The sequence below is a fragment of the Lottia gigantea genome (genome assembly GCF_000327385.1).
Source record: "Lottia gigantea unplaced genomic scaffold LOTGIsca_44, whole genome shotgun sequence".
Lineage (NCBI taxonomy): Eukaryota > Metazoa > Mollusca > Gastropoda > Lottiidae > Lottia > Lottia gigantea.
In genome coordinates, this window is record NW_008709540.1 from 1779898 (window position 1) to 1797322 (window position 17425).

Here is a 17425-nt window from a genome sequence, read left to right on the forward strand (position 1 = left end):
TTTTGAATCTTCTGTAACTGATACAGATACTGTAATAAAAATAGAGAATTTCCTGTATTCCTTTATATAAACATCTTGTTTATGATTTGATTCAATTTTGAGACGAGACAGTGTTTAGATCTTTTAAAACTGATTTAGAATCTGTAAAAAATGCTGAATCTCAAGTTTTTATTTATTTATGAATTTTGTTTTTGATTAATTTGTTTATTTTACAATTTGTTTTGTTGTTGTTTTATTTTTATTTATTTATTTGTAGGTACAATATTTGAAGCCGATGAACCTCTTTTGGTAAAACATTGATAAAGCAACTCAGTCAAACTGTTGACCTCTAAATTCCAAAAATTACGAGTAGTCCCATGACATTTTGTTTTCTTTGTTGAGTTTTTGTTATTTTTAGTTTTTTTTTAAATTTTATTTTGTTTTTTTGAGTCTCAAAGACTAAGGTACTTATTGCATCATTCTAATACTACCTTATTTTGAATTGATTCCAAAGACTTGTACAGTTCATTTAAAGTCATACATCAATATAGCATTCAGTATTATTATTGTCACCCAACAATCTGAAAATCCAAGTCTATGTGACTTGAATATTTCCCTTAAAACTTGACTGAGTCGCTTTAAATTTTCTATTTTCCTGCTAATCTGAAATGCACTGTTTTCTGTCTAGCTAACAAGTTAAACTTCTCTTTTACTTTCAACAGCTTCCTTAACAGCTAGGAGTGTAATCATCTACCATTTGCTTGGAGTTGGTCATCTGCTATATAATGCTCATAGCTTGATATTTTAGAAATTTGTTTGATTTATGAAATGTTATGGTCTTATTTGATTTGCTTGTAGGTTTCTATCCATAGCAGGTTCTTGCTGGATGCTAGCATGGTTTATCTATATTCTTACCACGTTGGATGTAATTTAGGATACATAATCTATATTGCCAGGGTAGGATAGAGGTTTATCTAAATCCTAACATAGCTTGCTATTGGGTAGGATAGAGGTTTATCTAAATCCTATCATGGCTTGCTATTGGGTAGGATAGAGGTTTATCTAAATCCTATCATGGTTTGCTATATGGTAGGATAGAGGTTTATCTAAATCCTATCATGGTTTGCTATTGGGTAGGATAGAGGTTTATCTAAATCCTATCATGGTTTGCTATTGGGTAGGATAGAGGTTTATCTAAATCCTAACATGGCTTGCTATTGGGTAGGATAGAGGTTAATCTAAATCCTATCATGGCTTGCTATTGGGTAGGATAGAGGTTTATCTAAATCCTATCATGGTTTGCTATAGGGTAGGATAGAGGTTTATCTAAATCCTATCATGGCTTGCTATTGGGTAGGTTAGAGGTTTATCTAAATCCTATCATGGCTTGCTATAGGGTAGGTTAGAGGTTTATCTAAATCCTGTCATAGCTTGCTATAGGGTAGGATAGAGGTTTATCTAAATCCTATCATAGCTTGCTATAGGGTAGGATAGAGGTTTATCTAAATCCTATCAAGGCTTGCTATTGGGTAGAATAGAGGTTTATCTAAATCCTTTCATGGCTTGCTATAGGGTAGGTTAGAGGTTTATCCTGTGTGGGAGCATGATTAATACTGATACTTCTCTTCTAACAGAATTTCACTCTTTGACTAACATAAATTTATTATCTGTTTTACTGATTGTTTCCTTAATGAATTTTTCACAACAACTCTAATCTTCGAGCTTTGCTGATTTACTGATGTATGTGTATAGACAGTAGATTGGTTGTCAATGGCAATGTCTACTTAATGTTGGTTTGCCAAGTTGTAAATTTCAAACCATGTGGTAAAGTGCTTTTTAAGATGGTGACGTTATTAAACACTCCCTAAACAGCAAGAAAATAGGCTTAAAACTGCCCTTTCTCAGAAATGTATAAAGGTAAAATTCATGTAAAAGAATCAATGAATAGATTAATCAATTCCAAATTTAATGATGTAAAATATTACTAGTTTTGAGTTAGTGGGATTGAAGAAGTAGGATTTAAAGACGTCAAGGTGGCGATTTTATGCAGAGACATAACATTACCTTTTCAAAGTTTGCGTTATAAGCCTCGTTCTGGATTCAATATGGCCGATGCGTGAATAAGGTCAATGTAGTAGTCGTTTGTAATAAACCGGGCCCTCATCCTCAGTAGATCTTATAATAAAAGAATATAAGCAAGAATAGAACTTTTACATTGAAATACTTACAACAAAATTTATCAGATTTTTGTTAAACTGAATACGCTATTGTTGCTCTTTTTAAATTCTATGCATAATATTCACCTATATTTTTTGAGTGCAAAATACATTTACTTTTTACTGATTGGTTAGATTTTCCTTTTGTTTTATTTCTCGAATATTAATGAGATTCTTTATCCAATCAGATTGGTTATAATTTTATTTTGGCTGTATTGGGAGAATTAATTAGGTGTTAATGTGAGGTTTTGAAATTATGTGTTCAATATAATGTGCAATAAATGTTCATTCAAAAATGAAATGAAAGTCAGGGTGATATAATGTCAGAAACACCACCATGATATTAACATAATATTTTCTTGTATCGTCTAACGAGGGGAGGGCATTAATGACAAATAAAGATGCCTTTTTTATGAAAAACTTTCTTGAATAAAGGATTCATTTAGAGCAGTATTGTTTTGTGAAATAATAATATAACAGACAATCATAGACATTTATTTATTATGTTATAGCTCTACAATTGATATAATGAGCAATATTTTAACAGTGGTATTTCTATATTGCTCTATAATTGATGTATTGAACAATATTTTAACAGTGATATTTCTATATTGCTCTACAATTGATGTATTGAGCATTATTTTAACAGTGGTATTTCTATATTGCTCTACAATTGATGTATTGAGCACTATTTTAACAGTGATATTTCTATATCGGTCTACCATTGATGTATTGAGCACTATTTTAACAGTGATATTTCTATATCACTCTACAATTGATATATTGAACAATATTTTAACAGTGATATTTCTATATCACTCTACAATTGATGTATTGAGCATTATTTTAACAGTGGTATTTCTATATCGCTCTACCATTGATGTATTGAACACTATTTTAACAGTGATATTTCTATATCGCTCTATAATTGATGTATTGAGCACTATTTTAACAGTGGTATTTCTATATCACTCTACAATTGATGTATTGAGCATTATTTTAACAGTGGTATTTCTATATCGCTCTATCATTGATGTATTGAACAATATTTTAACAGTGGTATTTCTATATCGCTCTATAATTGATGTATTGAGCACTATTTTAACAGTGGTGTATCTATATCACTCTACAATTGATGTATTGAGGACTATTTTAACAGTGGTATTTCTATATATCACTCTATAATTGATATAATGAGCAATATTTTAACAGTGGTATTTCTATATCGCTCTATAATTGATGTATTGAGCACTATTTTAACAGTGGTGTATCTATATCGCTCTACAATTGATGTATTGAGCACTATTTTAACAGTGATATTTCTATGTCGCTCTACAATTGATGTATTGAGAACTATTTTAACAGTGGTATTTCTATATTGCTCTACAATTGATGTATTGAGCACTATTTTAACAGTGATATTTCTATATCACTCTACAATTGATGTATTGAGCACTATTTTAACAGTGGTGTATCTATATCGCTCTACAATTGATGTATTGAGCACTATTTTAACAGTGGTATTTCTATATCGCTCTACAATTGATGTATCAAGCACTATTTTAACAGTGATATTTCTATATCACTCTACAATTGATGAATAGAGGACTATTTTAACAGTGAAAATATTGCTATCGTGTATATTATGGTCAAGCAAAGTTATTTATTAAATTGTTATCCATATAATTGTGTCCTGTTCCAAGTTTTTGATTCTATTAAAGGGACAGTTGCGCCATTTTGGGAGGTTGATTTGAGTCTTAAGTACTAGAAATGTATGAAAATCGCATATTTCCTTAAAAAATATCTCAAACTAGAAATTTCTTTTCCTATTTCTGAAGATGTCTATGGCAGTGCCTCAAGAAATTTTAACTTTCAAACGTGGATAATTCTGGACACACACATAGATTTGAAGGCTGTGAAAACTATTACTGATTGGCTTAGCTAAAAAAAAAATTCCTGTTTCTGAGACAAGGGTATGATTGGTCAAAAAAATGGCACTTCTGTCCCTTTAAAATAATATTCCCTTTCTTATTGTTAAATTTATTATGAAATTGTTTTGTCTGTTATTATTATTGTAAATGTATTCAAAATGCTTATGAATATTCATATTTATTGATGGTTATTAAAATGGATATTTGTTCAGATTTATTCAAAGTGACTGTAAAATGAATATTCAAGTTCCTAAATTGTTTATAATATCTGTTAACTGAATATTTATAATAATTTGAATTTTACCTATTTATTTTAATAAAATTAATCCTTTTAAATGAATATTCATATTAATTACGGATATTACATATTCATGTCGGTAATTTATTCATAATGATTATATACTGAATATTCATAGAATTTATGAAACCTCTATTCATGAATAATGATATTTATTTATGAATAGTTCAATGAGAATTTGTTTTAATTTATTCAAAATGGCTGGATGTTAAATATTCATATTTATTCAGCTGATTTTAATGTTTTTAAATGGCAATAACTGAATTTAAATTATTGATTGGAATATTTATGTTAAAGATGGGTTTCCTTATTTTTTTAGTGTCAAATTAAGCAAACTATCTGATTAATTGGTGTTTCTAATGAACTATCACTTATTCTTAATCATATCTGTATGTTCTTATTGCATATAATTAAGAGTTTTAACCGATCATAAATGTCCTTGTATTTTCAGTCTGGAAAAACAAAAAAGACCTTTTGACCTTTCTTGATCGGTCACTCATCAGAATTCTGCTGATAATTTTCTTCTAATTTAACTAATTATGAATTAATTATGGACATGCGAGACAAACTGGTATTTTTCCAAGTCATTAGAACACATCTACTTTCTATCCATATAAGTATTAGCATTTTCATAAATGAAAATAAGGGAACCCATCTTTAAGTAATTCCAAATGGCTATAACAATGTATACCCTTGACCTGTTATTGTGTGTTTATTGTTTTGTTTGATTGAATATCCATAAATATTAATGAAAAAAATCCACATATGAATATTCATGTCAATTTTTTCCAAATAGCTATTACAATGCATACACTTGATATGTTATTGGGTATTAATTGATTTGTTTTATTGAATCAAGTTACTTCTTAAAAAAACTATATAGTCCATTAATGAATATTCATAATATTAATTTATTCAAAATAGCTGTGTAAATATTCATACTATGTTAATTTATTGAAATTTTTGATGTTTCAAGTTAAAAGTTGTAATAAATGATGAAAATACCAAATTTCTATTTTTTTTTTCTTATCTATATATATCTTTTGTGCCAAAGAGTTTAAATTTGACTCTTATTATATCAAAGCCATAAATCCTATGGACAAAATCATCTTGTCAACAACCGGATTGCCCCAGCCTTTAATAATGATAATATCAAACATCCAGTCTTCAGATTGGACAGTTATTAAAACTGATCTTTGATTTAGTTTTATCAACTAATTTTATTACTATTATTACTATATAAGTAAGAGAAAGGAAAGACTTCTATTAAAATATCCTTCCTTAGGTATGAGAGGCCTGACATCCAGACCACATATTCTCGAGATGATCTTAGTGCTAGATTGTCCTAGGTTCTTATCTTCTAACATTGATTCTAGGACATCCCAGCCCTAAGATCATCTCGAGAATACGTGGCCAGCTCTCTACCATAACTGGCCAACTTTATTTACTGGATTACTAGATAAGTTTAGCTAAAAGATGGCATTTCAGAAATAAATCTTGAGGAATATTGAGCCTAAAATTAATATAACAATTTTATTCAAATCATACAATACATATCACTCTAGTAGGTCTACACAATATCATCTATTCCCTAATATAGTCCAGGGTTAATAACCACATTGAACAATAACATACTTGTGATACTGCAAATATTTTCGAATGTTATAAAATTTATAACCCTTTATTCTGTATTCAATAACTGTACTAGGCAATATTGGTGAACCTCTGGTGAATTCTTTGTGAAATATAATGTAAAGGAAAACAATGATATCCATAAATTGTGTTATATTGTAACAATTAAAGAAGCCCATCCACAAATATATGATTAGGCCAACACTTTGGAATCAAAAAATTGAGTAATATGAAAACAGCGTTATCTATATATTATTTAATGTTCTACCATTCCCATCACTAAATCACTAAGACAGTGCAGCCTATTCAATATTGTCTATTGATAATGTCACAGTACAAATATTGTCAGCTTTTTCATTCTTTCTGAAAATACAAATATAACGACTAGTGAAATCTTGTGGAAATTTTGTGTAATATGTTGTAGTAATCCCATCACTCAAACAGTGTAGACTATTTCAGTATCGTCTATAGATAACGTCACAGTATATTCTGATTTTCAAAAGATGTTATTCCTTCTGAAAATACAAATATACCAATATATAAATATTATGACATGAAGTAAACAACAGGCCAGTCTTTTGAGTGCCAAGAGGGTAGACAAGCCTGAATAGATTCCAACATTACCTACACTCTCAATAAGAGTGAAAAGTTTAAAGCGACAATACCATCTCAAGTTAGCAAAATATTTATTATCCTACCTTTTGAGAGCTATTATTACCATCAGATTTTTTAATTTTGTTTACAGCTTCTTCACTTTTATCAACTATAGAATAAAAATATGAAATGAACTTTTATTAAGTGTTATAAAATCTAAACTAGATGTTGAGTTGGAAATTAAACATGCACAGTTCCAAATGATACATGAAACATTTCCTAAAGCAAAGGAGATTGTGAGGAATGGTTTAGTCAGATCATTTGCCGCTATAAGACTAGAATTTCAATTAGGGAAAAACTTGAGATTTGAGTGAAACTAACATCACAGATTGATATTTATTTGAGCTTTAAAGTGGCCCAATGTAAATAAGTCTACTTTTACTTTGCCAACAACATGGTTAGATATACAATTATTTGAACAGTTGAAAATTAAAACACAAAAAAAAATTATCATGCTATCATTATGTTTGTTCTCTATTTCAATATATGAATACGTACCGGCACTTTCCCATAATGGTTTGACAGCATTATATCCTATATCATAGACCTCATTAGATAGAGCTATAGCTTCACGGGGGTAACATAAAGCAGCTGCAGCTGTAATGGCTGTACCACTGAACAATATCTTCCTTAATATTCCTCCTGAACAGAAAATTAAGATTTGATGGTAAAAAAAAAAGATTCTAGACACAATACACACAGAAAATAATTAGCTCAGTTGAGTAGCCAGTAGGATTGTTGTTTACTAGCTGATATGCTTCATTTTTAAAAAAATCTGTATAAAAATAAGATAAGAATCTACCTCTGCTTCCTGCAATGATTCCCCCCAATCCTGCAACTGTTATAACACTAACTCGGGGTAAAATAGCTGGATCATCTTGTATATAGTGGATCATTTCTGAAATATTATTAGAATGGAAAGAGTTATTTAAACTATTCAATAATATTCCTGCAGATCCTGCCTTTATACAAAACATAATGCAAGCACAATTTCAGTTTAAGTTACTAGTGGTGACACGTTTCTGAAATATTAACTTTATGGGCTATTCAAGCTATTCAAAAATACGTAAGAACACAAGGAGTTTATTTGTACTCATAAGCATTAGCAATTCATTTTTTTGCAAAGCAGTTTAAGAAGTCAATCTAATTTAAATTCAACCGAACTTTTGTTTCATTTTTTTATTAGTTTTTTATATTTAGTATAGCCACTTCAGAGTAGGGTCTAACGGCCGCCTTCTTGAACAATCGTCAAAATAACCTTTTGACCTAATCTGCTTTAACCAATCAAATTTGTGCCTTCCCCAGCATTAGTGCTTTGTGACAGATTGAAAGAATTTGATTGGTTGGTTACAGTAGATGTCATCAGATTAGGTCCAAAGGTTCAAGAGGGCAGTCGTTAGACCTAACTCTGAAAAAGCTATACTAAAAATAAAAATCTAATAAAAAAAATGAAACGAAAGTGGAGTGTAATTTTAATTAGACTGTTTAAGTAGTAATAATATGAATCTGACTTAATTGTTTCAATATAAGCCTTACGAATAAACATACAATCAATAAATTCAGAAACACAGCAGACAGAGTGTAAGAAATTGCATTACCATTTGTATGTGCTTTCGAAACATTCCATTTTCGTTTTAATGTATCAGTCGTTTCCTGCAAACAAAATTACAAAAACACAATAATCAAAATCTTATTAGCTGAATATTGAGTACAACAAAAAAAAAAGGCTATTTTGATACATCACACAACGCTCCAACTCTAACAATATTACATAATGTACTGGTTTGTTGATATCTAGACAGAGCCCGCTAAGGAGAGGGTACTATAGACGTAAGTCTGTTCTATATCTGTTCTATTATGTAGATATATACTGTTCATACAAACATGCTTAACAAACTAATGTTCTTTATTTGATATCAAATCACAGTCCACTTAGCTAATAACTGATAAAATAATGATAACTAAGTTATTATCAAAAAACAAGCCAAAACTAACCTGTATGGATTCTAAATAAGTCCAGACTGACTTGCGAACTTCTGATACTCCTTGTTGGAACGCACCCACTTCCTCTGGAACGAACTTATATTCTACTTGTGTCACAGGAGTGGAGTAAATAGGCAACTGAAAAAGAAAATGTGAAGTTTTACAAGGATCACAAGTTTGAAATCAATGCATGGTCGTAAGTCATGACACTTTAAAGGGACAGGTGCACTATTTTATTTACCAATCATACTTAAGTCTCAGAAACAGGAATTTTTTAGCTAAGCCAATCAGTAAAAGTGTTCACAGCTCAGCATCTAAATTGGAGCCTTCAAATCTATGTGTGTCCAGAATTATCCGCGTGTGAATGATAAAATGACATCTCGTCAATTTAAGATACTCTCTGTGATATATAGAAAAGACATATATAGAAATAGTGAGTAAAATTCCTAGTTTGAAGTATTTTTAAAGGAATTACACAATTTTCGTACATTTCTAGTACTTCTAAAAATTTTTTTTTTTTACATATATTGAAGACTAAAACTAAACCCCCAAAATGGTAGACCTGTCCCTTTAACTTCTCATTGCTAGCAACCAATAGCCTTAACTATAGGCCTACCGGCCACAATTTGAAATTTTGTTGTATAAATCAGAGTACCGGTACCACGATTGCTATTGCTAATATCTTGCTCCTCTTAAAATTTGAAAACTTAAATTCAAACTTAAACATAAAAATTAAATTCATTAAGTAAGATTACCTCGCCGATTTTTATCGTGTTCTCTTCAGTCTGAAAAATTAAATGGAGAAATTAACAGTAGTCTGAATCTGATGAAATATTTTGCAGCTTCAAATGTGATAATTTTTCTCAAGTCCGAAGAAACATGCTCACAAATCTTACTCTATTTATAAATAAAGGACTCTTTCTCATATTAAAACTGAAAATCACTCAAAATGTCAGAAAAAGGCCGATGTTTTAGAAGAAATCCAAAATAAAACCGATGACCTACAGATTTGTCAGCCATTTTGAAAATGAGAGTTATATCCCTCTATTTCCTATCGAAACTATCTGAAGCAAAATCTCGAAACAGTTTCGAAGCAATGAACACATTCTAAACTTTCTTATTCTATTGAAGGACCACAGTACAGAGAATTTCGATTCAGTAAAATTTTTGGAAATACTGTGTTTTACTAAATGAAATTGGTAATGTGGATAACAAATAGTCAACTCGATCCACAGAAATATCTAATGTAGGTTTTTAATGGCCTTGTACTTGTAGCAGGCCCTTAGCCAAGCCAGGCTTGTTTGCTCAGAGGGGCAAGTAATATATCCGGTGGGGCAAGTAATATATCCGTTGGGGCAAGTAATATATCCGGTGGGGCAAGTAATATATATCCGGAGGGGCAAGTAATATATCTTGAGGGGCAAGTAATATATCCGGTGGGGCAAGTAATATATCCGGAGGGGCAAGTGATATATCCGATGGGGCAAGTAATATATCCGATGGGGCAAGTACTATATATCCGGAGGGGCAAGTAATATATCCGGAGGGGCAAGTGATATATCCGGTGGGGCAAGTAATATATCCGGAGGGGCAAGTAATATATACAGAGGGGCAATAGTGTATTGTCTTAAGTTGCAGTAATGGAATTGGTCGGTTGTCCGAATTATTTTCTTTACAAGTGATGCGTTTAGCCACCTGAGCTAAAATGTTGTTATGACGCAGAAAAATGTCATACAACCCTTTCAGTATATGTATTTCGTTTGCGGGCTTTTATGAATTTAAGTTTGTACACGAAATCTGTTAGAGAACACTACTTTAACCCCCTACCAATGCCTTCTGTTAATTCACCACTGAAGTTACATATAATGATTGTTTTAAAACAGGGTTAAATCACCCTCCGGGAGACATATTATGATCTTGACCACACGACATTAATCACTGTGCCTTGAATCTTAAGTATTAAACTGTGTCCCCTTAATCAATTAATCACATTTCCCTTTTCAAGTTTCTTCAAAATATGACATAAATCTAAAAATTGCGTTTAATTTTTAGTAGGTTCCCCATTTTCCCTAAAATTATATCATGCTTTTGATCACAAAATATTTGATAAAATGAAATTAATAGATATTTAGATAAAATTCGAATTTGACTGAAAAAAAAATTGAAATTTGTTGAAATAATTTCAATAAAGGACGAAGTGATAAAGGTCATTAAAATCTACATGTAAATCCTTTTATCATTACACTATTCTGATGTTAGTTTAATCATAAAAATAAGATGAAAGGGAACCATAATAGCTCTATGATTAATAGGGGTAGTAAATTTGTCTGAGAGAAGCCGACCCTGCTATTTATTCAACACATGTCATCATTTTCGCTAGAACGATTGAGACAACCATTACATCAGGTAAGGCGTAAAATCTTTTCATTATGAATTAATTCTATCATAGAATTTTAATTGGGTTTTTTTTTACCAAATACACCAAATATCATTAGCTATATGTGGCCTACGTGTGATTATTCTTTTCATTAATAACCTTCTTTTCAATGCTGGGGCCAACCTACCGAGAGTGTGGGTACAAATAGGGGGTAGACTGAGACTCAATTGGGGGCAACTGTTGAGGCTGAATTCAAACTGCGGATACTCCGTGGAAGCGTCATAGTCGAGCGTCTGTGAGAGTTCTATCGAGAGAAGTTTCGAAAAATCAATTGATATGGTGCATTCTGACACATAGTTTGGGACAAAAGCATATAGAAATCAAATAACTTTGAAAATATATTTGTATAGGTATAAGGTTTTATAAGAGACACTCTCTTATAGAAGCACTGGCCTAGGTCACAAGTAGGGACTGTGAATTTCAGCATTGGAATACATCAATTTGATAGAAAATTATCAAGATTTACAAGATAAACAAGTAATTCAGAAATACAAAGTCGTTAGTTCACAATTAGTCAAATCATCATCTATATTTTCACTTTGGTTCGTACAGTTTGATATTTTTATAATATTTTCTAAAATTCATTTTCAGAATGACCACGATGTTGAAATCCATTATAGTATTAGCCTGTCTGGTTTCCATGGCAAACTGCAGAATGTTTGGTATGGGTATGATGAGGATGCCTTTCTTAGGACGGGGATTCCCACCATTTGGAGTGGGACGAATGCCTATGGGACAAATGGGACCTATGGGACGAATGCCTTTTGGACCTTTTGGGATGATGAACCCTTTTGCAAGAGGAATGATGGGTAGACAGAGACCACTTTATGGAATAACCAACCTCGGCCCAGTCAGACCCAATTTTGTATAGATCTTTTGGGACGCGGATCGTGTATAGGTAAAAAAGCATTGTTGTATTCAGAAGATAATTTCTCTGTCCTCTGACATCTAGAATGATTTGAAGATCAAAGTTCATTTACAGAGTCAGTTAAACTTTATTTGATGAAATCATCCTTTTGATATAGGTTCTGGCTTTGATTTTCAACTAGTGTGTGTGATTTTGCGTAGTGAAAGAATTGTCTGCAGCCCTCCCTTGAAACTTTTGTGGCCCTTGCTCCACAAGCTATTACAAACCTATACCTTGACTTTTTTGTATCACGGAAGTTAAAGAGTGCATCGATTTTGTTAGCGAATATAGCCAATCAGAGTCCTCGACAGAAAGTCTGTATTCAATTAGCCATAATGTTTACAGTCTGTCGAATGCTATGATTGGCTGTGTTTGCTGGCATGGAATTCTCTGTGAAAGGTGGCTATTGCAGTCAAGGTATAGGATGAAGTTCGCAATACCTTGATTATTGTGATGCCAGGAAGCCTACCTTGAATTATATCTTTGAACCACACAACATTGGACCCAATACCTCGACTATCTATTCACTCATTAACTGCTCTTTTCAGATACAAGTTGTCGTGGATGATTCAGATCTAGAAATACCATGGTTAACCCTACTACTGTCTACAATTACAACTCTAAAGTTAGAACCATGGGTCGAAAAAACATACCCATTACGTATCTACATGTAGAGGTCGAATTTAATAGCTGCTCATCCCTTGACGGACACACAGACCTGCGTCAGGTCTAAGTGAACATATATGTAAAGAGTGATGTCGACCACATTGACGTTTTGAGTTTGACATCATTAGACACTTTCATACAGAAGTTTATGTATACAGTGTATATGCAGCGATATAGCCTATCACATCACATATTGCTACCTTTCTTGTGTCAAGGAATGCAGCGATTTCATTGGATTGTGCGCCAGCATTTAAAGCCCATCAGAGCCTTCAACTGAAAGACTGTAAACTTTGTGGCTTATTGTTTACAGCCATTCTGTCGAGGACTTTTAATGGCAGTATTCGCTAGCATACAATCCAACCATTTACAAACATTGTGTTATAAGAATAGTGGCTATTGCAGACACGGTGTTAGACGAAGTTCGTAATATCTTGACATTAAGAAGATTAGCCTATCAGAAATATCCAAATATGTCATAATTTTTACAATTCATCTGCCGGGGGCTTTGATTGGCTGTATTTGCAAGTGTAAAATCCAATAAAATCGCTGCTTTTACAAACCTTGACATTGTGACACTTTCATTAAAAATAATGTAAATATTGTATTGTTTTGTATATAAAATTGTTACATTTATTCTCGTATGTGCATTCGTCTCTTCATGTAAAAGATCCTTTGACGCTCGGAGAGTAGTCTTATTCAGCTTTCCTAGTAAAATTTCCCTCATTGCACACTGCATCATGGCGTCATAAGCCAAAACAGGTGCAGATGTATATGATGTTAAAAGATCCCATATCACATCTAGTGGCGTTTCTATGTGGGTGGGGTGGGGAATTAGGCCTCGGTTTAGCACCCAATTCTGTTTGCCCTGGCCCCTACCTGGTTCCTCCACCATGTGGCTCATAGATAAGCCACTGATCACTTCATTTCCATTTCTATAAGAGCAGCAAATAATTGTCGACACAGTTCAATGAATAAATGTCTGATGGATGACTAATGTCTAAACATTGTCTCATCAATTGTACATTCAACACTGCAGTCTCTATGATATTTATCGTTCATCAATGAGCACAAAATTTGTACTTGACCAAAATCTTATCAACATATATAAATGCATATATATGCACACCAATTTGAATTTATATCGTGTCAACAAGCAAAATTTAGTGCGTTTTTTACTAAGTCAAGGGCAATAACTCTAAAACCATTCAACGAATCACTACATGAAACTGAAACTTGAGATCTCATGAATATATACATACATACCAAAGTTTAATCCAGATCGATTATTAGCCTGTGTCGCATCTACAAGCCAAAACGCGTTTTAACTAAGTCAAGGGAAATAACTCCAAAAGCGTTCATCCTATTATTATCAAATTTAAACTTGACCGAGACCTCATCAATATGTATATGCATACTAAGTTTCATCAAGATTAGATAAAAACTGTAGTCTATCCGCCTACAAGCCTAACTTAACCCGTTTTTACTAAATCAAGGGCAATAACACCGAAACCGCTCATCCGATTGTTACCAAATTCAGGCTTGACTGAGATCTCAGCAATATATGCATGCATACCAAGTTTCATCAAGATTGAATAACAATTGTAGTCTCTATCCTGCCTGAAAGCCTAATTTGACGCGGTTATTTTATTTTAAAGGGATATTACGTCTTAGAATAAACATAAAATTTAAAAATTGTAAACAATAAAAAAATATATTCATCAGTAGATATACCTGGTGTCATAAATAACATAACAGGATCCTTATATAATCTGATAAATTTAAAAAACTTAATAAAAATGCAATTAACTATTGAAAAACGTTTAATATTATAACTAAGCGTTTTTCAATAATTACTTGGTTTTATGAATTTTCCAATTTTCTAGATTTTACAGGGATTCTGTTGTAACTTTATGACACCAGGTAAGTTCACTGATAAATATATACTCATATTGACAATTCTTGAGAATTAAATTTTATGTTCGCTCTAAGACGTAGTATCACTTTAATAAATAAAAGGTAATAACAGCGAAACCGTTCATCTAATTGTTACCAAATTCAGGCTAGATTGAGATCTCAAAATATTTATCTCCCCTGATGTGGGGCTCGTTTGATGTTAACACAATGGATTTAAATAGAAAAGGTCATTTATTAACATTAACAAAACTGTTAATGAGCAAAATGATATAAAACAAGAACAAAATTCTAATTAAACTAAATTACACTTGTTGATACTAAACAAGTCCATAAACATCAAAGATGGATATATATACATACCAAGTTTCATCGAGATCGTATGAAGACTGTAGCTTCTATCCTGCCGAGAAGCTAAAGGCCAATCTGAAGTAGAGAAGTAAGAGGCAAAACCCCTTATCATTTCATTTGCAACATGAAGCTTGAATACAAAAAAGATTCTCAGAAAACTTTGTTTTTGGTTTTATTCAAAATAAAATGGTTATAGTAACATCATTGAAGTTCGTTTACATGACACGCATATTAATGAGATAAGGCCCCCGAGTTACGATTGTGAACATGTGAACGCTCCAAATTAAACATATATTGATGAGGATAAACCGAACTATTGTGTCCAATCAAGAAAACAACAATGTTATTGACACCTGCGATGATGTTTTTGAGCAATCAGTAATAATATTGAGAGGAAGGCCCTTGTTCCGTGATATAAGACCGACATCCAATTTGATTATTAAAATATTTAACCATGATAAAACTGAAACATACACATCTTATGTAAGTTTTTTACAGATATATATTCTCCAGATTTCATTCACAATCCATACCTGATTTGAGGTTCATTGTATAACAGTCAAGGTAAGATATTACAATATTAATAGGGAATAGAAATCTGAGATCCTTAAAGATGGGTTCCCTTATTTTCATTTATGAAAATGAAAATGCTAATACTTATATGAATAGAAAGAAGAGGTGTTCTAATGACTTGGAAAAATACCAGTTTGTCTCACATGTCCATAATTAATTCATAATTGGTTAAATTAGAGAAGAATTACCAGCAGAATTAAAATGAGTGACCGATCAGGAAAGGTTAAAAAATATTTTTTTGTTTATCCAGACTGTACAAACATGAGCATTTATGATTGGTTGAAACTCTTAATTATATGCAATAAGAACATACAGATATGATTAAGAATATAGGATTATTCATTAAAAACAAAAACAAAAATAGTTTGCTTAATTTGACACTAGAAAAATAAGGAAACCCATCTTAAACAGACCTTCCCAGCTATGATTATTCTATGGTAGAGGTTAGGGCATCTTCAAAGAGTCAATCTTATAACTTATAACTTGACTGCAATTATTCTGATATCACGGAATGCAGAGAATTTATTGCATTGTACGTCAGCGAATACAGCCAATTAAAACCAGAGACCCCCACAAAAAGGCTGTAAACATTATGGCTTTGTGTTCACAGATTTTCTGTCGAGGCTTCCGATTAGCTGTATTCGCTTGCGCACAATTCAGTCAAATGGCTCCAATTACTAAATGTCATGATACAGGAAAGGTGACTATTTGCAATTAATGTATAAGTATGAAATTCAATAATAGTTTGACATTGAAGTTAGCGTGGATGAAAAGTAAAAAGTTACTATTCAATAGAAATAAAATGAAATGAATGGAGTTTTACGTACCATTTTTCTGCACCATGTGGGCTAATGATGACGGGTGACGCCATGCAGAGTATAATGAAAAATACTTTTCCAGGAAAGCGGCATTAACCTGCTCTTTTTTTCGATTTCCAACTGACGAGGGATCTTTAACGTGCATAGCCTGAAGCACACGGGGCTTGGGTTTATTGTCCCAGCCCCTTTTACCTTTGAAAAATCCGAAAGGTATTATCTAGTCAAGCGTCTAACTCACTGAGCCACTGTGGCTCCCTACTATTCAATAGAAGGCATTGGCACAGGGTTAAGGTGGTTGAATGGTAACAAGCAACTTTTCAACAGAAGAGGGGAGAGGGTGTTGCCTGAATTCATTTAAAATTCATGAGCTTCGCGTTTGTGTCCAATTTTTCAAAACAAAACGTGAAAATGGTAACGTGTCTGCGTATTGATTGGCGGGGTTTATATTATGTGACATATTAATATTTATTACATTTGTCCCTTTTACGAAGTTTATCTGCTTACGGGAAACACGGGAAAATTATGTAATAGTTTCAGACGAATTAAAGAGACGATGACTCCATCTTTGATTTCGCAAATATCAAATAAAATTGAAACCAATCTTAAATCCGAGGTTGTCAGAAGTCACTAAATTTTCGTTTTTTTTTAATTTTAGGAATATCACAATGATGCTGAAGGTAGCAGTTTCTGCAGTTTGTCTAGTTGCCATGACAACATCGCTACCATTGCCAGGAATGTTTGGAATGCCCATCATGCCACCGTTTAACCCTTTCTTACACATGATGAGACCATTTTCACCCTTTGGCATGATGGGTGCTTTTGGGCCGATGGGCATTTTCGGTCCCATGGGGCCAATGGCAGCGAGAATGAGAATTGGCGTGATGAATTCCCGTATGCGGCAACGAATCCGATCTCCATTCAACCGACCAATTTCCGGGACCAGAACCTCAAGCGTCGTCAGTCAACGAACTATTTCTCCTGTCGGTGTCAACTCAATCGTGCCTGCCCCTAATGGAAATGTTGTCCCAGTTGCAACATATGGAAATGGTATGCCTCTAAATAATGGTAT

The 17425-nt window shown here is 32.5% G+C and overlaps 1 protein-coding gene across 1 annotated transcript; it reads right to left on the reverse strand.

Annotated features, from left to right (window-relative positions):
- Positions 1-5889: 5889 nt before the first annotated feature.
- LOTGIDRAFT_233865 (hypothetical protein) lies at positions 5890-9727 on the reverse strand (the record flags this gene model as incomplete). Its single annotated transcript, XM_009060812.1, has 8 exons — positions 9699-9727; positions 9449-9478; positions 8706-8831; positions 8309-8363; positions 7513-7608; positions 7209-7352; positions 6755-6819; positions 5890-5937 (listed from the first exon to the last, which is right to left on the reverse strand). The coding sequence occupies exons 1-8, from the start codon at positions 9711-9713 to the stop codon at positions 5890-5892; spliced, it is 579 nt and encodes a 192-aa protein (XP_009059060.1). The 5' UTR covers positions 9714-9727.
- Between the last annotated feature and the right edge of the window lie 7698 nt (positions 9728-17425).